The sequence below is a fragment of the Suricata suricatta genome, chromosome 8, assembly GCF_006229205.1.
Source record: "Suricata suricatta isolate VVHF042 chromosome 8, meerkat_22Aug2017_6uvM2_HiC, whole genome shotgun sequence".
Lineage (NCBI taxonomy): Eukaryota > Metazoa > Chordata > Mammalia > Carnivora > Herpestidae > Suricata > Suricata suricatta.
In genome coordinates this window covers 140,760,640-140,786,147 of record NC_043707.1, presented here as the reverse complement: position 1 = coordinate 140,786,147, position 25,508 = coordinate 140,760,640, and the positions used below count along the sequence as shown (strand labels likewise).

At 51.0% G+C, this 25,508-nt stretch overlaps 1 protein-coding gene across 2 annotated transcripts in view; it reads right to left on the bottom strand.

The window, feature by feature from the left end:
* GNB1 (G protein subunit beta 1) overlaps window positions 1-25,508 on the bottom strand; it is a 40,887-nt gene that overhangs the window by 14,914 nt on the left and 465 nt on the right. For both annotated transcript variants that reach the window (XM_029949488.1, XM_029949489.1), the window contains exons 2-7: window positions 24,213-24,217; window positions 13,075-13,179; window positions 7,675-7,713; window positions 6,020-6,126; window positions 1,386-1,449; window positions 304-466 (exon numbers count right to left, since the gene is read on the bottom strand). In XM_029949488.1, the coding sequence (XP_029805348.1) occupies window positions 304-466; window positions 1,386-1,449; window positions 6,020-6,126; window positions 7,675-7,713; window positions 13,075-13,131 (430 nt within the window). In that variant the 5' untranslated portion in view covers window positions 13,132-13,179; window positions 24,213-24,217. The remainder of the gene's footprint in view (window positions 1-303; window positions 467-1,385; window positions 1,450-6,019; window positions 6,127-7,674; window positions 7,714-13,074; window positions 13,180-24,212; window positions 24,218-25,508) is intronic.

The following is a 25,508-nucleotide window of genomic DNA, read 5'->3' as shown; positions in this document are numbered from 1 at the left end:
CAGACGGAGGTAAAAGACTGAACCACGTGAAAAGAAAATCAGAAAGGTGGCTGCCAGCTGCTAAGGCAGTGACCCAAGTCCCTGCAATCCTTGGGATCAGGAGGCCCCAGCAACTTCAACCCCAAGGTTTCTTAATGGTAAAGGCATTATCAGAGCCTGTCTTTGATTTCATTTTCACAGTGGTTTTGGCCTTGAGTACAACCAATCTCATCTCACTGAATAATTATTGACAAGAGGGGAGGGTCCAAAGCGCACAACGCGACCTTCCTCTACAGCTCGGAGGTCACTGATGACGACAGGTACCTGTATGTCCGGCCAGTTCACGGCTCACACGTACGTTCCCTTCACGAGTTTTCAGATTGTAAATGGAGCAAATGTTATCCAGGCCACCGCAGGCCACATAGTTCCCAGAAGGGGCATATGCACAGGTCATGACCCACGAGGAACGCAGAGGGATGGCATGCACCTAAATGACAGAACACAGATGATGTAGACACGATCAAGTTCAACATTAACTGTAGACTACAGGCTTCTACTTCTAGTCTTCAACTCTCATTGCACAGAAGGTGGCAGAGAGAAACAACAGCCAAAAATATTTTGAAAATAAGTGCTATGTGGCCAGTCGGTGAAGTACTGGAGTTCAGGCAGAAACCCAGGGCTGCACACGACTTTCACCCGGGCCTCACTGAGCCCTCCGTCTACGGCTGGGCGCGCACTTCAGCAGCCTCCGGGCCTCCTAGTCCAAACGCGAGGCTAAAGAAAACATTTCACTGGAGTGTCAAAATGGCTACAAACTGGTTTACAAATGTTTTTCGTGAAGGAACCAAACTAGACGGTGTAATCAGTCCGCACAGGGCGCCCTGGGCTGCAGTGAGACGGGCTGTAAACACTGCGCGGCCGCGCACGCCCAGAACTCTCCAGGAAAATGCCACCCAGGCTGCTCTTTCCATGGTTGGACCCAGTGACAGTACTTTCTCATTCACCACAACCTTGGATTAAGTGTTTAAAATAATTTAATTTATTACATTTTAAAGTATATTGCTTTTCAGGTGATCTCTTGTAAAAACTAATAACTAAATGAAAAGCTTAATTTCTACATTTTTAAATAAAACACGAAATTCCCCAGGCTAAGCTAAACCTGGCATCTAGGGACTCTCAGATCCATTCCGGAGGCACTTAACCTCCCCTCCCCTGTACTGTACAGTCTATGCAGAGGAGACTAGTGACACGTGCTAGCCACGTGACCTGGCCTCACACGAGAAACAAAAAGCACCATGGCCCCCCTCCCTGTCCAGTGTTCGAGGCTCTGCACAAGTGAACAGGGTTTGCAAGCCCGCCTCCCCCGGGGCCGGTTTCTCAGGGAGGGGACCCGACACAGCCCTTACCTTGTTTGTGGTGTAGCTGTCCCAGATGATCAGTTTGCCGTCCTGGGAGGCGCTGACCAGAAGCCTAGAGGGACAGGACAAGAGCAGAGCCGTCGGCACCCAGACATCACACAAAGGCAACAGTACAAACTCTTAGTGACTGAACACACACTTCAGTGTCACATTTGCTTGGGACAAAGCATACTGATTTACAAGAAGGGCCAACTGCCAGCTCCACCTTGAAAGCACGCAGGAAAAGACTCCGGCGCATAACCCTGCAGACCAGACGCAAGAGCACTGGCTTTCAAATGCAAACAAGATCAGCAAGGTCAAGGTGAGCTGAGACAGGCTCATTTCTCCTACCTGCTTCTGTTTGGTTTCTGTTCATTATACAGCAAATTTGAGACACAAATCTTTCTTTTTCTTTTTTAAAGTTTGTTTTGAGAGACGGAGAGAGGGGGAGAGACAGAGAGAGAAGGAGGGAGGTTAGAGGGAGAGAGGGAGGGAGCGCGAGAGAGCAAGAGAGAATCCCGATTTGGCCCGAACTCAAGAACGATGAGATTGTGACCTGAGCCAAAACCAAGAGTCAATGCTTAACCGACTGGGCCACCCAGGAGCCCTGAAACACACAGATCTTTCAAGAGGCAAAGATGGCAGAAAATACTTAGTTCACAACTTAACTTCCACTTAGACATGCAGAAAGCTTAGATATAAAAGCATAATAAGCTTTCAGATATTCCAAATTCATGAGACATTTCTCACCAAAATAAACGAATCATGAAAACTTCCTAGCCTGAGCTAAATCTAGACTCCAGGTCTCCTGGAGACATTAAGGAGGTACTTAACCTCCCACCTGCTTTTAAAAGAGATGACAGACGACAGCAGAATCATGCCTTGTCCAGCAGAAGAGACTAGTAACTGTCACGAATGTTCTTCACGATTATTTTCTTGCTTTGGATAACTGCTAAGTTTGGGATCTGGTGTTGAAAGGTGCACTGCCTCTATCTGCAGAATTAAGACAGGATGCTGCAGAAAAGAAGCGTGAGTCATTCTGGGAACCAGGGCTGTTCAGAAGATCCCCTAAGAACTCTGTCCTACAGAATGTGCCGTTTTCAAGGAATGGCAAGGAATCTCTACAGATATGCCGCAGTATGGTATGCGATGACAGATTACATTTTTTTCTTTCCCGTTTTTTTAAGTAGGGCATCCTGGCACTGCCCCCAGGGGGAGCTCAGATGCTGCACAGGCGCCCAGGGTTTCCCACCTCCCCCAAGGACACGTGTGCAGGGCCAGTCTTCTGTGGCCCTTCCTACCGCAGGAGAGGACAGTGGCAGGGCCAGACCTAGGGGAGGACTGGGTCTCCGGACTCCCCCGGGGCCCAACTTCCCAACTGAGGCTGACAGGTGAGCCCCAAGGGCCTTTAAATCTCTGCCATGACATTCTAGGCATCTGGAAACGGGAGGATGGGTGAGGTGCGGGTAGGGCCCCATGGCCACCCCCCACCCCCCACAGAGTTTTAATTTTAACGATTTTAATCAAACACAGGTTTCGATCTTTTCGGCCACAAGCATATTTAGCTTAATGAACTGAACAAAACCTGGAGGTAAAATTGACTCACAACACTGCCAACTGTGACATTTTCCATCAAACTCTGGGCTGTGATGTGCGAACTTCCTTCACAAGGAAGCTGCAAAGCGCATCACAGAACCGAACTAAGCGCCGGTCCCAACCTATCAGTGTTCAGATGCAGTTTCTTAAAGCAAAGCCCTGCACCCGGGCTCAGTCACAAACCCGGGAGGCACGCGAAGCGACTTCCTTCCAGGACACGAGCACGCCTCGCTGTGCTGCTCCATCTCGGGCGGGCCCTGACTGCACTGCCCAGGCCAAGGTCCAGAAGCTCGACCTACACGAGGGTCACCTCTAGAAAGGCCTCCTGCTCAGAGAGCTTAAGATGTGCTGACTCGCCCGAGGGTCTGAGAGATGTTAAGCTGTCCGATGATCCCCCAGAAGGTGAGAGAGACGCCTCTTAATCCGAGGCAGGACAACTGCCGGAGAACCGGGCTGACTCTGCCCCCGAGCTGCCCGCTCTCCACGAGTGGGTTACTGGGAGGCACCGTCCGCCCGGAACACACCGGCGCGCGCCGGCAAGGAAGCGAGAGCTCTGGGGAGCTGAGGCCAGAGGTCCCAGGGAGGCCCGCACCCGAGTGCATCCGACCCTGCGTGTACCGGGAGGAGGGCAGGCTCCACGCCTCGCTGGGCTGGCTGGGTCTCACTCTCCGTTGTAACAAGACTCCCGCAGGGTTTAGCGTGGGAGAGAAAGGTTCACACGAGCTCCCGCACCTGAAAGAGGCCCCCAGAGGCGGAGAGCGCACCTCAAGCACAGATGGACATGTGCTGCTGAGCACAAAGGCAGACGTAATACACAGACACACGCGGGCACACACGCCTCTTATCGTGGGGTCTCCTCTAATTCTGAAAAACAAACCGCCACTCCCTGCAACAGTTTGAGAGCATCAACAAAGTACACAAACACGACAAGGTAACTGATACTCATGAATTAAGAGCCCTGAGTCATGGAAAAAAATCTTGTGCAATAACCTTTACTGCATTATGGAGGAAGCAGAAAATATAAAGACAACATAAGCAAAATGTACATCCAAAATTTTTAAAACTATTTTGGACTTTAAAAAGGCAAAACTGTACCTATCTAGAAAATATGGTTATCTAGAAAAAATAATCCCTGAAAGGCTCTGAGGAGCACAGATCCTCCTTAAAATGTTTTGTTTTCTATCATCTGTGATTATAAACTAAGGACCCCTTGGAAGGGCACTGGGGACAAGCGTGCGGTTTCACAACCAGACACAAATGTCTGCGCCCCCCCCATCCAAGACACAGAACAAGACCAGCACGGCGCCCACCAGCCTCCTACGGCATACCCCAGGTCGCCCCTTCTTGACAGGGTGACCAGGACCCTGAATTTGGTGCTGCTTATTCATGCCTTTGCTCTCCTTCCTGCTGACTCTGAGGCTTTCAGAGCGCACTCTGTGTTTGAACTCGATGGAACGCAGCCTACACACAGCTGTCAGGGAGCTGGGCCACCTGGTGGCTGCCTGCCCTCCTGCCTCACCCTGAGCCCCCTCCTCATTTCCCCTGCTCTGGCCACACAGCTGCCTGCAGGCCAACCTCCAGCCCCGGTCACCGTCACATGCAAGGAACACCGTCATCTCTACAACTCCCCACACGAGAGCCTGTCTGCTGCAGGGGAGCAAACTGCTCAGGCAACCTAGACAGCTACCGGGCACCAAGCACCAGGCTCCAACTACTGGATTCCTGAGTACTCAGTTCCAAGTACTGAATTCCTGAGCACCAGCCTCCCAGTGCCAGATTCCTGTGTATCAGGCTCCAACTGCTAGATTCTTGAGTACTGGGCTCTGAGTACCAGGCTCTAAGTATCAGATTCCTGAATACTAGGCTCTGAGTACTAAGCTCCAAGTACTAGGTTCCCGAATACCAGTACAACCTAGCCGCAGTGCTGTCTATCAAACATCCTGTCTAATCAGGACACTGATGTTGCTACAGATGGAGAAGCAGCCCTAGAGTAATGGACCGTTTGGTTACTGTCTACTTTTGATAGCAAATTCCAAGGTGGATTGATTAGCAAGGGTATTTTTCTTTCTCTTTTCTTATTCTGATTATTGCCATCATTAAAATGATTGAAGTTAGCTCTCATTTGCATTTGAAATTGAACGGAACATTGTACAGAACAAACCAAAGATAGATTCTTTTGTTCGGTAGCTGTTTATACTCTAAAGCAGACAATTTCATGAACAAAGAGAAAACCAAGCAATCCCTCTCTGACAAACACACACAAAAATGCTACTCAAACAAAGGCATTTCAAGAATGGCGTTAGGTGTCTGACACAGCATCTTCCGGGCACGAAGCCGGGCGGGGGGCGGGGTTTTAGTTATTCGGCTGCAATAAGCAGAAGAGACACACCTGCCCGCAGCCTCGAAAGGAGAAAGAAAAGAGCTGAAGAGCCTTCTCCGAAGGGACGCTGCAGGTCAAGGGAAATGGGATGTAGAGAACGGAGGGGAAGGAAGGACCAGAACGTGATGGGGACGGACCACCCAGAGGAAAGAACGGTGGCAGGAGCTAAGCCGTGCGCCCCCACATCCCCGCGGCTCTGCGAAAACCAACACCCACGCGCGTGGCCCTCAGGACGCTGGCGCCGCCGCTGAGGCTCCGCACACCTAACCCTCCCTGCCCCACACGGCGGGTCTGTGACCCCTGGGCCGGGACGCTGACGCCGCGAGGGCATGGAAGAGGCCGGAAGACAAGGAACCATGGCGCAGAGAGGCTGCATGACCTCCCCAAGGTCACACAGACACCGCACAGCGGAGCGGGGTGAGCGAGGGGGTATGGCGAGATCAGAATTGGCGCTCAGATGAAGATGCCGAGGGTCGTGACGAAACGGTGAGTGGAATACGGACAGGGGACATGCACTGTGACACTAGGCCTGGCCTGCCCAGACGGCTGACCACCTCACGGTGTCTTTACAAGTAACAGCAAGTGAGGTTAGGATGACCATCCCTCAGCAAAACAGAACCACCCCCGTGCGTATCAAGCACTGCGCTCTGCTCATGCCCCCACACACCTGGAGTCCGTGCCCCAATGCATGGCATAAATTTTGGCCAAGTGCCCCCGCAGCGTCCTCCTGGTGCGCATCTGGATTCTTCCCACTGGGTCAATGTTGTTTGTGATCTTAAAAATAAAAGTGACTGCAAATTAAGAGTCTGTGATGCAATGGCCTCCCCTTAGGTCTCCTCTCCTCCTCTCCTCCTCTCCCACCCTGCTTGGCAGCACCGGCCACCTTGGGGCCGGCCGTGCCGCTCGCCCACGGCGCTGTGCCCACCCTGCTCCCGCCGGGCACCCAGGCGGCAGTCGCTGCGGCTCCTGCTTACCGCGGGACCTACCTGCCTCTCGTGGTCCGCAGGGAGTCCGCTGCTCTACCTGGTGCGCAGGGGCTCCAGCCCCCCCAGAGCACGCGCTCCCCGTCTCCCCACTTCTAATTGCTCGTCCGGGCCCGGCCCCTCCCGCCCCTCCTACCACGATGGTCTCTGCAGCCTCCAGCACAACTGAACACAGGCCCACGGCTCACACGCTGCCCACAGCGACCAGGCCGTGCACCGATGCGGCGCACACTTGCTTATGGCACAGAGCCGGACAAGAAAACCCGCGATTCGCTCTGACATGTACAAACGGGCAGTAATGATTCCGAGCTGACACGTGGACTGAATGTACCACAATAAGGGGGCCCTTTTAGAAAAGATTTTATTAAGTAGTCTCTACTTGAAGATCTAACAGGGGCTCACACCCATGACCCGAGACTGCGTCGTGTGCTCGACCGACCGAGGCGGGCGGGCGGGCAGGCAGGCGCCCCGACGACGGGCGTCAAACACGCACGGGCGTCTGAGGATTCAGATTTAGGAGTTCCATGAGGTGCAGCTTTCTCTCTGACTTACTGTTTAGCTCCAATGACCGCGCGGCCCCGGAGGCACTGGGACATCGGAACATGTTTAGCCGGCCTCAGTGCAAGTACAGACCGAACCTTCTCACGTCTCTGCTGAATACTTTGGACATTTTTTTAATGAGGTGAGAGTCCCCATTTTAAAGTGACCCAGCCCATGGCATTCAGCACGGTCACACGGGTGTGCGAGCGCCGCCGCCTTGAGTCCCGGGACCCCCCCGCCCCCCAGGCCCCGCACTGGCCCCGGGCACTGGGCGGCCCGCAGGAGGCTCGCCCTGCCTGGGAAGGGGCCGCGCTGCCGACGCGCTCCTGTCCCCAGAGCCTGCGGCTGTCTCCGGCTTCTGGAAACTGACCGGCGCTGCTGACAACACGCACGTGCGTACCCCTGTCTGAACACCAGGTTTCGATCCTTTTGGGTGTGTGTCTAGGAGCAGAACTGCTGGTTCATGATTTATGTGCAAGGTTTTGAGGATCTGCCAAACTGGATTTAGAAAGCCAAGTTCTGAAGAAAATTTTGTTAAGAAGAGCTTCAAACTGTCTTAAGACTGCAGTTTTTCCTAGCTCTGACCTCTGTAATAGTAATTACCTAAGGCTTGGGAGACATTGGTCTTTCACATAGGGAAAACCCTTACTCCCTGTGCCTTCTGGAAATGGGTCCCGGTGTCTGCGCCCTCGCGGTGCGAGAGGAGCAGGCCGGAGCGCAGCTCGCTCTGAGGCGCCCTGTGTGCCACGGGCACGGGCCTCAGTGCCAGGAGGGCCGCTCTGCGAAGACGGGTCCTTACCTGAGACAGAGTCGCATCCGCACACGCTTTTCTAGCGTCCTAGGAAACAAGAACGACAAGGGGGTTACTAACGGGCCTGCACGTTCAATCCCTGGTCCTGGACCCTCCGCGGACGGCAGGGGCAGAAGCTGAAAGGAGGAGGGAGACGCCCTCCCCCCCGCCCCAACTCCCCTGCTGGAGCCCAGCCCAGGGCCGCTGGCCGCCCCCCACCGAGCTCCAGCTCACACCTCCCAGCCACACCACACCCCTGTGGCCCCGGAATCGCCCCGCTGCTCCCTCTCCTGCTAGCTGCAGACCTGCACATGCACCTCGCTCTTTCTACAGCCTGGGAGCCAGGGGCTCTGAGAAAAAAGTCCAGAAAGCACTGGATATCTAGCCCAAAGATCTTGCACTACAGAGCCTGTTATTTAAAGACTCTGCTTTTCTTTTTTTTTTTTTTAATGTCTATCAATTTTTGAGAGAAAGAGAGCATAAGTAGGAGAAGGGCAGAGAGAAAGGGAGACACAGAATCAGAAGCAGCTCCACGCTCTGAGCTGCCAGCAGAGCCCAACGCGGGGCTCGACGTGTCGTGAGATCATGACCTGAGCCGAAGTCAGACACTTAACCGACTGAGCCCCCCAGGAGGCCCTAAAGACTTTGTTTTCAAGCCAAATAATACCTAATGCAAGGCTCTACGAAAAAGAGCAAAGGGTCTGGGGTCAAGACAATCAAATTCAAGTAAGCCTTTCTGGCTCTTGCACCTGTTACCTGTAACATGACCCTGGGAAGCAGGTCAGAACTAAAACAGGGTTATGCCAAGGCTAACGAAGACAATTTCATCACTCCTCAGTGATCTAAATTACTAGGAAATATAAAAGTTATGAAGGAAAATGAGACAATAGCTTTTAAAAGGGTCAAAATTTGAGTGTTGGAGTAATTTCAAAGGAAATTATTAGAAATTTCTAGTAAAAAAATATTTCCATTATGTAGTCATGTGATTAGCTGCTTTCAAAACGACAGCTGGCCATACGACAGGACTCACGCACGTGCACAGGCTCCCGTGGGCCCGGACGCCATTCTGCAGGGCAAACCATCTCACTGTGGATAAATCTTGACTTCATGAAGCTGTTAGGGATATTCATCAACTCAGAACATGAAAATAGACTCAGAGAGACTGTTGTTATAAATGTACCAAAGTTCTAGATTTCAAATTCAGGTTTAATTATCCTGTTAAAAGTTATTCTAGGGTGCCTGGGTGGCTTAGTCGGCTGAGTGTCCGCCTTCGGCTCAGGTCATAATCTTGCGGTTGATGAGTTTAAGCCCCATGTCGGGCTCTGTGCTGACAGCATAGAGCCTGGAGCCTGCTCAGGATTCTATGTCTCCCTCTCTCTCTCCCCCTCATCCACTCATACTCTTGTCTGTCTCAAAAAGAATTACACAGTAAAAAAAATTTTAAACCATTAAAGAAGAAAAGTCATTCTGCTTAATTAATTCTACTTAATGGACTAAATAATTAAAACACCAAAAAATTACGTCATGAAGCGTTTCTCTGCCAGCATCTTCATCTGGGGTGCGGGGTAAGCAGAGGGAAGGTCCAGACCAGCAATCTTTCATCAGCGGATTTACCTACTAAGTACTCAGTTTAACATTTATTTCCTAATACCATTCTTACTGATGTTATACATGGCTTTAAGTTTTAAAAAAGAATGAGAATTTTTTAAGTGGAAAAAATAAACCACGGGGCTTAAGCAACTTCACTTTGGTTAGTGGACAAAGATTAAACTGGATTTCATAGCACACCACACAACAGACCATGGGAGATACTATCAGTAAGCGGAGGGGAAGCCATTTTTTTATTTTTAATGTTTTTATATCTTTTTGAGATCGAGAGAGAGAAAGAGAGAGACAGAGTACTAGCCGAGGGAGGGGCAGAGAGAGAGGCAGACACAGAATCCGAAGCAGCTCCAGGCTCTGAGCTGTCAGCACGGAGCCTGATGCGGGGCTCGAACTCACGAACTGTGAGATCATGCCCTGAGCCGAAGTCACACACTTAACTGGAAGAACCACCCAGGAGACCCAGGAAAAGCCAATTTAAAAAAGTAAACACAGAGAACTCCAATTCAGTCTTCACTTTGGCCAACAAGTGCTATCGGTCACGGAGGGCGGCGTTTCTCAGAACGAGCGCCTTGGACCTGTCCCACGGCGGGCGAGCTCCGTGACTGCCCCGTAAACACAGGGACGGCGCGACCGCCTTCCAGCGCGGCTTCCACCCGACCGGCCCGGTGAGCATGGGCCTGCCGGGCTAGCACTTAGCGCCGCGCCTTCCACACCGGCTGTGGGGAGAAGCGCCCCTGGCGGGAACAGGTCATCTCTTTGTCCCCTTAAACCACAGCACCTCCAAGCCAGCGACAACACGGTGAGGACCCCTCCTGCTCCGACCCCAGGGAAGGCGCCTGCGCGGCTGAGCCAGACCCGGGACCCTGGCGCGCGCTGCGCCTTCCTACCCATCGGTGCCTGCACATTTCGAGCTTTTCCTTAACCCATTCATCAGCTCCTGTACCTTAAAACAGCGTGCGGTTTGGCCGGCGTCCCTGTAAGAGCCTGTGTCTCACTATCTGAGGTAGGATGAGAGGGTCCTGGGGCCTTTCAGCTCAGAAACAAGCCCGAGAACGCAGGCCACTGCCTGTGGGCTTCCCTATGCGCTGCACCCTTTCACAAGTGCGCTCTCCTTGGGCAGGCAGAGAGAAAAGACTGTTTTCTTTTTGAAAGGAAGCCTTCTCCTCCTGTTTGGTGTGAGGGGCTTGGCCAGCCTTTGCCGTCCGCCCCGGTGCTGCACCGGGGCACTGGCTCGCGCTTGGCTCTGGCCTGGCCTGGGCCGCAGGGCGCAGGGAGACCTGCGGCCCAGGCGCTGTCTCCTGGACGGTCCGGTCCACACCTGAGACGCAGCAAGACAGACTGAGGCCTGCAGGACACACTGACTTCTCGAGGCCCAGTTCAAAGAGAGGAATGTGAAATAATAAAAGTACCATTTTTTATTCTTATTTTATAAACATTTTGTCTTATTTTTTTTTTGAAGTTTATTTATTTGAGAGAGAGCAAGCACGTGCGAGCAGGGGAGGGGCAGAGACGGGGAAAGAGAATCCCAAGCAGACTCCACACTGTCGGTGTAGGGCCTCATATAAGGCTTGAACTCACAAATTATGAGATCACGATCTGAGCCAAAGTCAGAGGCTTAACTGACTGAGCCACCCAGGCCCCCATAAAGATTTTATTTTTAAATATTCTCTACACCCAACGTGGTGCTTGAACTTACAACCTTGAGATCAAGAGCTGCGTGCTCCGCCGACTAAGCCAGCCAGGTGCCACAAATATCTACTTTTTAAAAAATATCTATCAATTATATGCTGACGTGACAATATTTTGGATATACTGGTTTAGACAAAGTCTGTTAAAAATGGATTCCACCTGGGGACACGTGGGTGAGTCAGCTGGTTGGGTATCTGAGTCCTGATTTTGGCTCAGGTCATGATCCTAGGGCCGTGGGACTGAGCCCCGCACCGGGCTCTGTGCTGCGTGTGTGCCTGCTTAAGATTCTCAATCTCTCTCTCTCTCCTTCCCTCTGCTCCTCTCCTGCCAATGTATATACTCTCTTAAAAAATTTGTTTTAATTGATACCACCTGTTTCTTTTTTTTTTTTTAATTTAAAAGTGAAGGAGAAAGTGGGAGAGGGACAGAGAGAGAGAATCCCAAGAGGCTCCATGCCAACAATGCAGAGACCCACAGGGGCTTGACCCCACGAACAGAGATCACGACCTGAGCCGAGATCAAGAGTAGGCCGCTTAACTGACTGAGCCCCTCAGGTGCCCCTCCTCCTGTTTCTTTTCATACTTTCATTTTTAATTTAATTTTAAGTAATCCCCACGTCCAATGAGAGGCTTGAACTCAGGACCCTTCGATCACGAGTCTCACGCTCCACCAACTACGCCAGCCAGATGCTCCTCTCTTTTCACACGTTCAAACCCCAGGTGTGGCTCCCACACTGGCCCTGTCCCTGGGGGCGCTGCCTGTGGCTCGTGATGTGACCGGGAAGTGACACAGAACAAGCTTTCCGGCTTTGTTTCCCCGATGTCGGAGGTCTTTCACCAGCCCCGCACAAGCGTTATCTGCTGTGAGCAGGTCTGAACCCGCTATGAACAGCAACTTCTACTTAATAATTATAGCTTTTAGAAACACAAAACTCTGATTGCTATATTCTGAAGGGTGGAGAGATATGTTAAACAAATCTGATCAAACAATTAAAAATACCAAATCTTCCCTCTTTTTATTGAGCTGCATCTGATCTTCTAAATGTTAAGATTTGAAATTTGAATTTGAAAGCTACTTTGTTTCCTCTTGGCTGTAACTGAAAAAATTCCATTATCTTTTCTCACCCTTAAGAAAAAAAGTTGGCTCCAACGACAGTGACGTTTGTATGCTTTCTGAGCATACAGCTGGTCACTTGGAAGGAACCGGGCTCGTCCTCACCACGGACTCAGGAAAACAAACTGTTGCTTAGACACACACTGAAAACGGTGCTGTAGGACCAGGTAGGCCCCGAGGAGCCCCTTCCTCAAGAGGACAAGGACCTGCCTCAGCGCCCTGAGGGCGGGTCTTCGGGGTACCCACCCCTCTGGTCTTAGGCCTTCTTATCACCAGTCCGAGAACAGGAGCAAGTGCTGGCACTGAACGTTCCTCTAGAAAATGTTCATTAAAAATCCGGTCTCCTCAAACCGGAGAGCTGCACTGAGGTCTTTAGACCCTCCCCGCAGCGCCCTGGGGGCGGGCCCCCCCCCCCCCCCCCGCATAGCAGGGGCGGGCGGGGGCCCCTCGGAGCCGCAGCCCCGCTGTACACGCAAATCAATCACCTGTGTCTTCATCTTCAGCTATATGTACCTGCTCTCACTCAACGGCCTGCCCGACCCTGCGGATGCCCAGGGCCACCGGCCTCTCCTCCAGGACGCCTGAGGCACACCGGAGAGCCCTGCCACTGTTGTCGTTAATACCCTTTATTTTTAAACAGGTTTCTTGTCCCCAACTTAACAGTGGCAGGGAAGCATACACCATACTCCACAAAGTGACCAAAAGAATGTCATGAAGCAAATTCTCAAGGTCAAGAGAAAATATACACAGAGACATTTATAAATTGAAAATAACTTTTTGTATATTCAAATAATGATATACTAGAAAACAGAACCCTGAAAATCATGTGCCAGGCCAACCATCTGACTCTGTGATTAGCCCATCCTGGGGCCAGCGAAAATTCGGTTTCAATCCACACCCCTCGGGAGCCATTCTGAAACCCACCTTCCCCCAAACAGGTAACCCCTGACCTGATATCCAAATGATTTATAAAATAAACTGAACACACATGTAGCAACATACCCTAATTTGGTTTTTAAGCTGCTCGGCCTCCTGCCGTAACTGGTCAAGTTCACTCATTTTCAGGTCCTAGTGCTCTTCAATGTCACTTCAAGGAATCTGAGATCTGAAACAAATGCAAGCATAAGAAAAATTAATAAACAACGGAACTTAATGAAGCAGATGTGAAAAGGAAACGAACTTTGAGTGCTAGAATTTTATTACAGATCAGAGCACCTTTCTTCAGCATTCACCAGAACTTATAAAATGCTACCAAGGGCTGGATTAATGAATTATAATTCTACTATTCACCAGCTCTGTACCTCAACATCATGTCAATGATCTTGAACCCATGACCCCCCCCACAAAGTCGGGATGGCTGCACAGCAAGTCTCAGACGACTCAGCCTGGTATCCAGCAGGCCTCTGCTTCAGGGACATCCTGCTCGCCCACCAAAATGGGTCCTGGGATCCTGGTCAACTCAGAGGCGGTGCCTTGGTCCTTCCAGGTCCAGGCCAGATGGGGCTCGGCGCGAGCAGCCGGGCCACCCACCCTTCTCCGGCCCAGTCTTCCTAGACACTGTTCCTTAAGTCAGAGTCAAAACAAAATCGTCCTGTTAAACCAGAGCCTTATTTTCCCAAGGGAATGTCATAACTGAGGGTTGTGTTTCTGACCACGAACACGACTGCTCGGTCCATCATAATTATGACCAATGTATCACAAAGCTGAAGATCCAGTTCCCAGCATCTCTTAACGGCTGGCCACCGGGGCAAACGTGGCTTGTCCGAGGGCCTCAGCTGGGTGCAAACACCCACTGGAGATTTCATGCAACAGTCACAGAGTTAATATTACAGATACTGAATTACCAAGGGCCATTTATTTTCTTGAGGCTGAAACATATCGGAAGGAAACTGTTAGGAGGACCCAGGAAGCGTTATGTTAGGGCTCGCGGTCTAAATGAACGTCCTCGTTCTGCACGTAGGCGCTCGGAATAAACGGACCGGTTTCCCGCACAGAAACTCCTGTGTGCTTCCTGATGGAAACAAGTCTCTTTCCCGGTAAGAAGGATCTTTAAAGTGTGCGTGGGTTCTCGGTTCCTGCTCCCACCCACGCAGCGGGCCAGCCCTCCAGGAGGCCATCTCCCGTCACGGAGGCGACCCCGCGGCGACAGTGCACAGCCGTCAGGGCAGGCGGTAAAGGCACCTCGGGAGGGTGACGCGCAGTGACGCGGCGGCGGCAGAAAGAGTCCTGAGCGAAGCAGCTGTTCCTAAAGGCCTCCCCGGAAGTGCGTGCGGACAGCCTCGGCGGACACCTCGAGCCTCCCGGTCAGAGGGAGCGCTGGGGAGGCGACGCGGCGGGCACCCGAGCCGGGGTCTGGTCCGGACGCGCACACTCTCTCGGGCCGTGAGTAGTGACCATTCACGCCCGCCCCCGGAGCAGCACGGAGAGGACGCCCGAGACCCCCGCAGGAGGCGGCTGCCCGCCGCGGCTCGCCCGCCACCGCCCAGGGCGCACGCGCGGGTGAGCAGGGCGTGTGACCCCAGCAGCGTCGCCCCCTCTGTGTTAGAGAACTGTGCTCAGTCTGTAAAGAAATCACTTTATTTAATCCTTCCAAAAAATGTGAGGAAAAATAGCAGCTAATGATTTTCACGAGGTAAACCGGATTGTTAGTGTTAGTCAGCAAACGTAACTTCCGATGTAACTTACTAAAATGTTGAGCTAATTTTTAAAGGAAGGACCAAAAACTACAAACTGCTAGGATCCAAGTAAACAGGGTGTACTTTCTGAGATGCTAGAGAGTCTTTAGGTAAAGACCCAAATTCTAGTATTTTGTGGAATACCTACTGAAATCTTAAGTTTGAATACCTTTTTACTTAGATGTTCTTTTTAAACATATTACAGAACTACACACGTGGTAATCACCCAGTTGTCCTGCTTTAAAACCAGAGAAATGAATGAACTGAAAACCTAAGTTTCTTAGAAACAAGAAGGTCCATCTGGCTCAATCACCACACGAAACTTGGGAAGCAGCAATGCCAGCGCTTGTGGACCGGAACTTTCCGTCACAAGGAAAGAGGACAGACAAAACCAGATCTATTTCTCTCTCTTCAGTGAACCGCATAAATTAATAATACTGCCTTTTAATTACAGACCCCTCTATAATCAGTGCCCACATTTGAGTTTCAACAAAGAGACTCAAAATCCACATTTGTTCATTTTTAAAAAAACAGATATTCCTATTGCTACTAGCAATAAAAATAAATGTCCTGTAAGACCCTATTTAATCTACACAATTGGTCTGGTGAGAAAGAGAAACCTGTGGTTAGACATTAAAAAACAATTTTTATGACTACATTCTCTATTCACTACCTCAAAGATGCATTTTCTGAAATCAAATCTGGAAAAGAAGGTTTGCACAGATGGACGGACTTTCACGGATGAAAGGGTCTCCGGTCCACCGGCCTCGCTGTCACCAGGGGGGCAGTGGCCAGGACCGCCCTGCAGCAGTGGGCGAGCACACCCACGGAAGGACGCCCCAACCTGGCGGCGTCACCCAGAGAGAAAGGGGCCCCCACAGGCATCAGGGAGGGAGCGCGCTCACTCACACACAGCGGGACCGAGAGGAAGCAAACGAGTTAATTCCTAAATTAAACTAATTCCTAAAACTACACTCTAAATCCTAAACTACAAGTTCACCTGAATGCGTTTCCATGAGGAGAAAGTAAATGAAATAAACAAGGTACGGGAGAGCGTATAAATGATGACGCTTTTCTTTTAAACATCTTTTTAAAAGAAGTTTAACAAGTTATCTGGGCTCTGAAACTAAGAAGCATACATTTTTTTGGTCCATATTTTTCAGTTTTAAAAATAAAACTAGTTAATGTTAATTAACTTTTTCCTTGGAGAACTACGATGTGTCACTAAGAACAACGGAGTGGTACAAACCTCTGGGAAAATGCCTGTCGTGTGTTAAATCAAAACAGATTTGTGTATAATAATCTTAGCTATTTTAGAAGAATATAAATATGTAGTAGTTTTAAAAAGACATTTAAAAAGACTAATCACCTTTTTGGGAGAATCATTGGTCATACTTTCCTCTTCATTTTCCAAACATCGATAATCCAGTCTGTATTACTTCACTAACTAAAATCTGCACATTTGAAGCACAACTTACATGTGATTGCTCTGCTCTTCTCTTCCTGCCTTAGCTCCCCAGTGGCTTCTGGAAAGCCCACGCTCAGGCTCCACAGCCAGGGCTCCGTCTCCCCTTCCCCACAAAGCCCCCGCTGAGCTCAGGCCGTGCTGACTCGGCACATTCCCTGGTCTAATCCGCTAAGACAGGGCCCGCTGAGAGCCGCACATCTGCTATCGGCTCTTATTTAGAACTTCTGTTCTGGAAATACTTTTCATAGAAATTTAAATAACTTAAAAGCATGTATATGATCTGCCCTAATTTAGATTGTATCCAACATCTTTGTAAGTCAAAGCATTAGCCCAAATTTCTTATTCAAATATTTCATATTTGCAATATGACATGCTTCAGGCGCCCCTCACTTCGTGATAAATGCAGCGTCACTTCCCTGTGACCGAGACCCCAGTGAAGTACGGACAGGGCCCCCAGCTCCCAGCAATGGCATTCACACTGCAAGTTTGTTAATGACAAGATGGGGTGACAGTATAAAAAATGATTCCAAATTTGGGGGGCACCTCGTGGCTCACTTGGTGAAGTGTCTAACTCTTGATCTCAGCTCACGTCTTGTCCTCAAGGTCATGAGTTCAGGCCCTGCGGTGGGCTCTGCCTTGGGTGTGAAGCCTGCTGAAGAAAAAATGATTCCAAGTTTTGGTTCTGCCACATACGAGGAATGTGACATCAAATCATGTTGAACTCTGGCCCGTCTGCTACAAAATGGGATGCTGTTACGTACACCACAGAGCCGACATGAAAACAAAGTAAGACAGCTGGAAAGTGTCCACCTTTCAACAGAACATACTCGTGGTCTTGTGGCCAAAAGGAGGGCCACCCAAGACATCAGCTGCTGGCACAACCTTGGGCCTGCAGTGCTGCACCGAACCGAATGGCAGAAGCACCCGTTAACCTTCAGAATAAAACTGCCAGTTATCGTTAACCTTCAGAATAAAACTGCCAGTTATCTGACCACCAAAAGACGAGTTTATTCAGGAACAGCAGAGAACAGAAGTCCCGGACAGGGAAGCTACGGCAAAACCACAGGCAGGTCCAACTCGGAGAGGACGGGAACGTTATTAGAAGGAGGAAGGAAGGAGGGACTGACAGAAGGATGGAAGGACGGAAGAGAGGGAGGGAGAAGGAAGGATGGGAAGAAGGAAGGAAGGAAGGAAAGAAGGAAGCTCGAAGGAGGAAGGATGGGAAGAAAGGAGGAAGAAAGGATGGAAGGTGGAAGAAGGGAGGGAGGAGGAAGGAAGGAAGGAGAGAGGAGGGCTGTTGGGACCGGAAGCCCGCTGGAAAGAAGCAGGGGGCCCGGAGGACTGGGTTCTCGCCGGCTGAGGGGCAGGGCCGGCGGCCTTCCTGCGGGAGCCGCGGTGCACATCGCTCCCAGCTGCGGCCTGGACCCGACACCGTGTGGCCCCAGCCCTCTCGCAGCCTCCCCTTCTAGTAACCGCAGTCGACCCCAGGGAGGTTCCCCTCAATTTTCACGCCTCTCGAACTTCAGAAACCACCACCAGCCCCGCTGAGTGTCCGGTGTCGCACTGGGCAGGAGTCTGCTCCCCTCAGCTCAGCCGCACAGGGGCCCTCCCTCGTCTCCAAGACGGAGGAGCATCTTCAGAGACAGGGATTTGCCCGAGTGATTTAAACCAATGTCTCCCATTTTTCTAGTCTTCTTTCATTACCAAACCCAAGTTAATCTCCAAAGTTATGACCGCAGATCCACAGGACAACGGAAAACGCCCCCCCTGCCCCCCCCAACATGATGCACAACAGTGGGCAGGACGCTGCTGCCACGACCTGTCACAGACCTGGGGCGGTCCCTACGGCTGTGGCAGGGACACTGCGACGCACTCTGCGGACACGACGGCCGCGCTGATGTCCTGAAGAACGGAAGGACGTGCGGAGTTTGCTTTAAAACGAGGAGGAAGCTGGGCGGAGGCGCACAAACGAGGCTGCCGGGAGCTCGCTGCTTTAGTTTGATGAAGTTCTTATCCTCTTAACTTCTGTATGTGTTTCAATTTTCCATTAAATGGTTTTTAAAAATGTTTGAGACTCCCAAGTGTGCAGACTTCTTAGAGAAAATCAGGAAAATCGGAATATGGCCTGGGTGTTTGGTGACATCAAAGAGTTGCTGTTCTTTTCTTTGGGGTCACAATGGGAGTAAAATCTTGAAATGTTAAAATACTTCCTACCTATGGGTGAAATGATGTGATCTTGGGATTTGCGTTAATATATATTTTTTTTTAATTCTTGGGGCACCTGGGTGGCTCAGTCAGTTAAGCGTCCAACTTTGGCTCAGGTCATGATCTCTTGCTTCAGAGTCTGTATCTCCCTCTCTCTCTCTCTGTCCCTCCCCACTCCTGAGCTCGCTCTCTCTTTCTAAAGTAGATAAACATTAAAAAAAATTTTAACAAAAAAATGACAAAATAATTATTCATTGTTTTAAATACTTATTTTTGAGAGAAGCTTATATACCTATGTTTCAAAAGTGATAAAAAGGGCGCCTGGGTGGCTAGTCGGTTGTGTCTGACTTTTGGTTTCAGCTCATGTCATGACCTCATGTTTCAGGAGTCTGAGCCCTCAGAGGGCTCCGCAGGAGCCCACTTCGGATTCTTTCTTTCTCCCTCTCTCTGTCCCTTTCCCTCTGTCTCTCCCTTCCTTTCAAAATAGGGGGCGCCTGGGTGGACTCAGTCAGTATGAGTGTTCAACTTCAGCTCACGTCATGATCTCACGGTTCAGGGTTGGAACCCCACATCAGGCTCTCTGCGGTCAGCACACAGCCCACTTCAGATCCTCTGTCGCCCTCTCTCTGTCCCTCCCCCTACTCATGTGTGTGCACGTGCACACGCACATGGACTCTCTCTCTCTCTCTCTCAAAAATGAACATTAGAAACACTTTAGGGGCGCCTCGGTGGCTCAATCGGTTAAGCCTCCGACTTCGGCTCAGGTCATGATCTCATCGCTCGTGGGTTCAAGCACCGCGTGGGGCTCTCTGCTGATGGCTGAGAGCCTGGAGCCTGTTTCCGATTCTGTGTCTTCCTCAATCTCTGCTCCTCCCACTCTCTCTCTCTCTCTCTCTCTCAAAAATGAACGTTAAAAAAAATTAAGAAAAAAAAACACTTTAAAAAAGTGATAAAAACTTACATTGTTTTGATGATATATTATCACCCATTCAGCTTCTATGAAGTAGCAGATACCAGACTATTCAATGAAAGAAGTAAACTGTGACTAGTTTTTATATGGGTAAGCAAATGGTAATGAAGACGAAGACGGCAAATGTAATCACACAGACATCCTCATTTGGCTCTGCCCTAACGATCTAGCAGACATTTACATGTTATTTGAAAAGGGACGATGCCCATGTGCCACTCTCCCAGGATACCATGTATTTAATTTAAACAGTCTGCCCTCAACATCGCCCTTGCCCCCCCAGACTTCCCTGCTCTTAACTTTCTGACGCAGATTATGAACGGCCCCATGAGTTCAGTGGCTTACTGTCAGAGAATGCCCCCACAAGAGACTTCCACTCCACATGCCTTACATTTACGGATAACGTAGTAGAATTCTCTTCTAACTTTACTGGTAACACCGTTTAAAGGGCATCCCCTAGGTGCGCCTGGGTGGCTCAGTCAGTTAAGCGTCCGACTTTGGCTCAGGTCATCATCTCACGGTGCGTGAGTTCAAGCCCCGTATAGAGCTCTGTGCTGGCAGCTCAGAGCCTGGAGCCTTCTTTGGATTCTGTGTCTCCCTCTCTCTCTCCCACTCCCACTCACATTCTGTCTCTGTTTCTCTCAAAAAGAAACATTAAAAATTTTAATAAAGTGCATCCCCTAAAGCATTAGAACAATGTAAAATTTAATCATCCTCAGTAGAAATAAATTCATACAACAAGCATGCTAGCTCTGTGAACAAAAAAAGTAAGACACAAGAAAACAATCTCTACCGGAAGTGAACATACCTAGTAGCCCTACAAACGGTCTCACTACCCTGAGGTCCCCAACCAACAATGTTCTAGAAGGCAGACGAGGAGCCTCACTGACTTCAATTCACTACCTTTTAAAAATAAAGGTGCTGATGCTTTTCAAATGACAAAACCGACAGCTAAATGCCACCACATTCTGTACTTGTGGGAATCTAACGTGTCCTTCTAGAAGGCCATGCTCAGCCCGGACACCACTGCAGTGGGCAAGCCTGCTGCCCCACGAAGGGACCCAAGGCCACTCGGACACCCCCCTCCCCGATTTCCCAGCCCTCTGCCAGTGCTCGAGCCAGGGGCCGGAACAGGCCACCAGAAAAGACACGGTATCTGACAAAAGTGAACCACGAGCCTCACAGCAACAGGAAAGCGATGCAACACGGACAGACTGTGGAGCACCATTTGCCTTATGAGAAAAGACTTTTTATAAAAAAAGAACAACAATCCCTTTTGTAAACCCCCCATTCCCCTACAGAGATGTGCCTGACTGAGAAGGCAGTAGGTCACCAACGACAAATCCCAAGGTCTGTTTGCTTACACCCCTTCCTCAGGAGGCACACGTAGGGCACAGGCCGCTGCGCAATGCCACGTTTACACATTATGAGAGGGGCGTCTGGGGGGCTCAGTCAGCTGGGCATCTGGCTCTTGATTTCGGCTCAGGCCATGATCTCACGGATCACGGATTCAAGCCCTGAGTCCAGCTCTGCGCTGAAAGCTCGCAGCCTGCTGGGAGGCTCCCTCCTCTCTCCTCCCCTGCTCCTGTATGCACGTGCTCCCTCAAAATAAGCATTTAAAAATACAAACAATAAAATAAATTTTTACTATAAAGAATTTATACTTCAGAACATATTAAAATTAAGTCTGGTAAGACATGTCGCCGAAAGCTTCTTTGAGAAAATTCACATACAGCTGACCCTGAGCAACAGGGGGCCGAACAGCACGGCCTGCGTGCACACGGATCTGTTCCGGAAGTACAGTTCGGAACTAGAAGGGGGTTTTCTCTTCCTTGTGATTTTCTTAGTAATGTTTTCTCTCACTTATTTTATTCTAAGAATACAGCATGTAACACATATATAGAACACGTGTAAAGTGACTTATTGTAAGGCTCTGGACAACTGTAGGCTCTTTGCAATGAAGTGTTTGGGAAGTTAAAAGCTGTTACATGGATTTTCAACTGCATGAGGTGGGGGGCTGGCGCCTCTAACACCCATGTCACTGGACGGTCAGCCGTTATCTTGTGTCTGCAGTAAATAATTCCTTCGCAATGAGAACACTTATGGTGCGACGTCTCCTTGGAGTCCGTAGGGGAGCGGGTGCCGTGACGGCTGCCTCGGGGGTCGAGGTGCTGCCCGCCTCACAGACCCAGACCGGAATCTGCAGCACCCCGTGTTGAGGGGCCTCCGTCACCTGGTCCTGATGGGGTTTCATCTCTTAGCCTTGATGCTCCAGGGAGAGCGCCTCGGGGCGGCTTCCGCAGGCGGGGGCTCAGCCTGGGCCTCTTGCTGTTGGCGTCCCCTTCCCCACCTCGCTTCTGCCGCCCGGGTCCGAGAGGCTGGGAGAGAAGGCACTTCTGCTATTGACACTAAATAATTTAATTTACACTTTTTTAATGTTTATTTATTCTTGAGAGAGAGAGAGTGAGAGAGAGACACACACACAAAGCATGAGCAGGGGAGGGGCAGAGAGAGATGGAGACAGAATCCAAAGCTGGTTCCAGGCTCCGAGCTGTCAGCACAGATCCTCGACTTGGGATTTGAACTCACAAACTGTAAAATCAAGATCTGAGCCGAAGTCAGATGCTCAACCGACTGAGCCACCCAGGTGCCCCTATACTAAGTAATTTTAAACTCAGACTTACTTAAACTATGAGTATTATTTTGTGCCTGTTTTGGAAAACCCTTCAAGTAGACGAGAACTTGAGACTTAGCTCAAGTCATTATTTCTAGCTGACAGAGCACCGAATTGAACCTGGGGGCCACCCCTGGGGACCTCACAGCACTTGACAGAGCCCCAGGGAGCCAGCCCCTGCTCTGTAGCGCTGCCTCTTGTTGGAGGGGGTCAGGGAAGGGGAAGAGACCACCGCGCCCAGCGCCAGCCTCAGCCTCTCACACAGCACTTGCCCTAGGAGCCCACGAAGCCAAAGGAAGCATGACATGCTGGCGGTGGCAGGTCCCTGCCCAGGAGTTCTTAGGGGCGTTCTTCCTCTCCTGCTCCGCACCAGATGCCCCTCATCTGCTGGTAGCCCTTCCTCCAGAGCCTCTTCCAGAGTCACACGTAGGTCCGTCCGAGCTGGTCTATGGACATCCTCTCCACCTGTGCCCAGCCCACCCTTACACTTCCTTTGAAGGCCATCAGATTCTTCCCTCCCACCTGAAGGCAATGGCCAAGGGCTGTCCATGACTTGAAACACAGGCATGCGCACACACAGAGGATGCATGAACACAGTCTGGGTGACGGTGGAAAAACAGTCGGACTGGTGTCCCCCCCGGGAGCCCATGTCTCATTCTTGCTGAGTGGAGCCATCCTAAGCTGTCTCCTCTGCAGACGCAGACAGCCTGCGGCTTGCATCTCCCCAGAAAGTGACAGAAGCCAAACGCACAACTCACGCTCTTCAACACAGATTTCTTTCTTCTGAATATGTCTTGATTTTCACCGAACAGCTCTGATTCTTCGACAGCAGATCACTTCGGTTGCGGTGGGAACAGGTGCCGCCTGCCCACTTTCTGATCAGGCCTGGAGCCCAGATGGAGAGCACACCACCAGAATTCTTCTTTCATCAGCAGCGCTCCTGGCCTCACTCTACAAACACCTTCTTCATTTACTCTCATCTGTTATATTAAGCATCTGCCATGGACAGGGGACACTGTGCTGAAAAAAACAAACTCCGTGTCCCTCAGGCACCAGACTCTAAACGAGTGACAGTCGAATATCCTTCTGTGGACTTAGAAGATCTCTAGGGCATCACCACTTGGATTCTTGACCACTTCAGGAGTAAAAAGGGATTTCTGATCTACTCTCAGGGCATAGACGTGACTTAGGAGCACATGCTGTGTCCTCACAACCTTGGGAAGAGGTCCTACCAATAGTCCACACAGTAAACAAGAGCAACGGATGGAGTAACAAATGGCAAGACCACGATCCGGATTCAAGCCACCTCTGGAGTTACCCATGCCAGGCGCTGTAAGCAATCTGTGACCGACTGGCAACGGTCCCAGGACCGTAAAAAGACGTACTGCTTCGTTGTCACCTGCACCCACATAGCACTAGACCAGGGCAAGCTCCCTGATGATGATGCAACGGAAGCGGGCACCTCGAGGCAGCCTTCTGGGTAACGTGGGGCGCCTGCTCTCCCCGCTGCAGGCGCCGCACCGGCGGCAAGCGGTCCTAGCGTCTCCATTTCTAGAGGAAGCACGTCAACACTGCTCTCCGCTAGTTCAGGGGAGCCCGCTCACTAGGTGTAAGGGCTTCGGGGTCTCCCGGCCCCTCGAGCCCCCGTGCTCACAGGCCCCTACGACTCCCGTCCAGTCAGCTCGCTGTCTAATGGAGACACGTGGACCGCTTACGCAAGTTTCCGTTTTCTAGCATGCAAGTGAAATAAGTAAAAAGTAACAGGTTAACATTAGTTTTAATAAGTTTATTTAATCCAATGTATCAAAAATGTTATTTCAACACATAATCAGTAGAAAACAATTATAAATGGGAATTTCACATTTGTGCGTCACACTTTTGAAATCTACTGTGTACTTTACACTTCAATTTGTAATGGAGCCTCATTCAAAGTGTTCCTCCTCAGTCACGTGTGGCCAGTGGTCACCAATTACCACAGTGGCCAGCATGCCTCGAAGTCTGTCCTCATCTCTTCATTCCCAAGGGACAGCCTCAGTTGGGGGGGGGGGGGGCGGGAATTCACTTTATCATCTTTCTAGAACAGCAGGAACCAGGCTCTCCCTGCAGAGGGCCGATGTCCTCCCAGGCAGAAACAGAGGTGTGGTCCCTATCCGTCCCTCCCACTCTGCCTCCTGCCCCCACATCACTTCCTTTTCATCCCCTGACAAACCAGTCGCCCACCCAGCAGATGACAGCAGTCAGGAGGTCAGTGGGGACCGTGGTGGGGACCTTAGGTGCTTCGGGGATGGCAGCTCAGGCAACGGGACAGAAAGACCAGGACGAGCCAGTGCTGGAGAGCAGGTACTTCCCCTCCCTGAGGAGTCATGGGAAACGGCCAGTGAGCCTTTTTCCTGAATCCTGTGTCTGGTGGAACCCACAGGCGCCACCATGCGCCCCCTCTGCGTCTCACCCTGTTGATCTACGTCGTCGAGCAAAGAACCCAGCACACACTGTCCCACCTTTACTTCAGAGCCAGGATTCATGCGTGATTACCGCGGTCCAAGGAACAAATGGCGCACGCACATCCAGAAGGAAGGTCCAGCAGGGGAGGTGGCGGGAGCTGGAAATCAACCATGCACAGCCCGAGGGAACGGGCTCACTGCCAAGTTCCCTGCTGTGCCACTGACACTCCATCACAGAGAGAGACTCTACTCTTACACTCACTCACCGCACACTACGAGCAACACCCCTGAGTATCCCCACACACATTTTATTGGCCTCGTGTGCACATACGGCCCAGGGGAGCATGCCGGGCTGCCTGGAGGCAGTGTGCTGGCCACGCGCATGGGCCCCCGGCCTGACCCTCTACCACGGGGCCTCTGCTAAGCTCCGAACATCTCTGATGCTGGTATTTGGTCTGAAAATAGAGAGACAGTAATAGTACCCGCACCTCACATGCTATGAGGAGCTCATGAGAAGCCACACAAAGCCCTTAAAACCGGACTGAACTATAGTAAACACTCACTAGATTGAACCCGTAAATGTAGTGGTGAGATTTTTAGTCTGAAATGATTTTAAAAAACAAAATTACCTCCTCCTTCACCCGCCAGACTTCCTGGCCAGAGTCAGTGGAGCAGGCCCCATTGCAGAAGCCAAGAACACAGCGACAGTGGCCACCGTGAGAAACAACGCTCACCAGGCAGAGGTGAGACCTGCTCACATGGCTTTCTTGTTGTTCATTTAGTTTTTAAAACACAAATTATCTTCAGTGAAGTGTGGGCCACGCAAAACACATGCACAACTTGTTACCCGCCACGCGCACAGCAAGACTCTGATCACGAGCACCAGCACCGCCACGGCCTTCGCCCGCCCCGCCCGCCCGCCGCCGCGCGCACAAGCCTTCCGCTGCTCTCGGGTACACGCCGTGGAGCCGCGCACAAGCGGTCGGCTCCTCTCGGGCACGCGCCG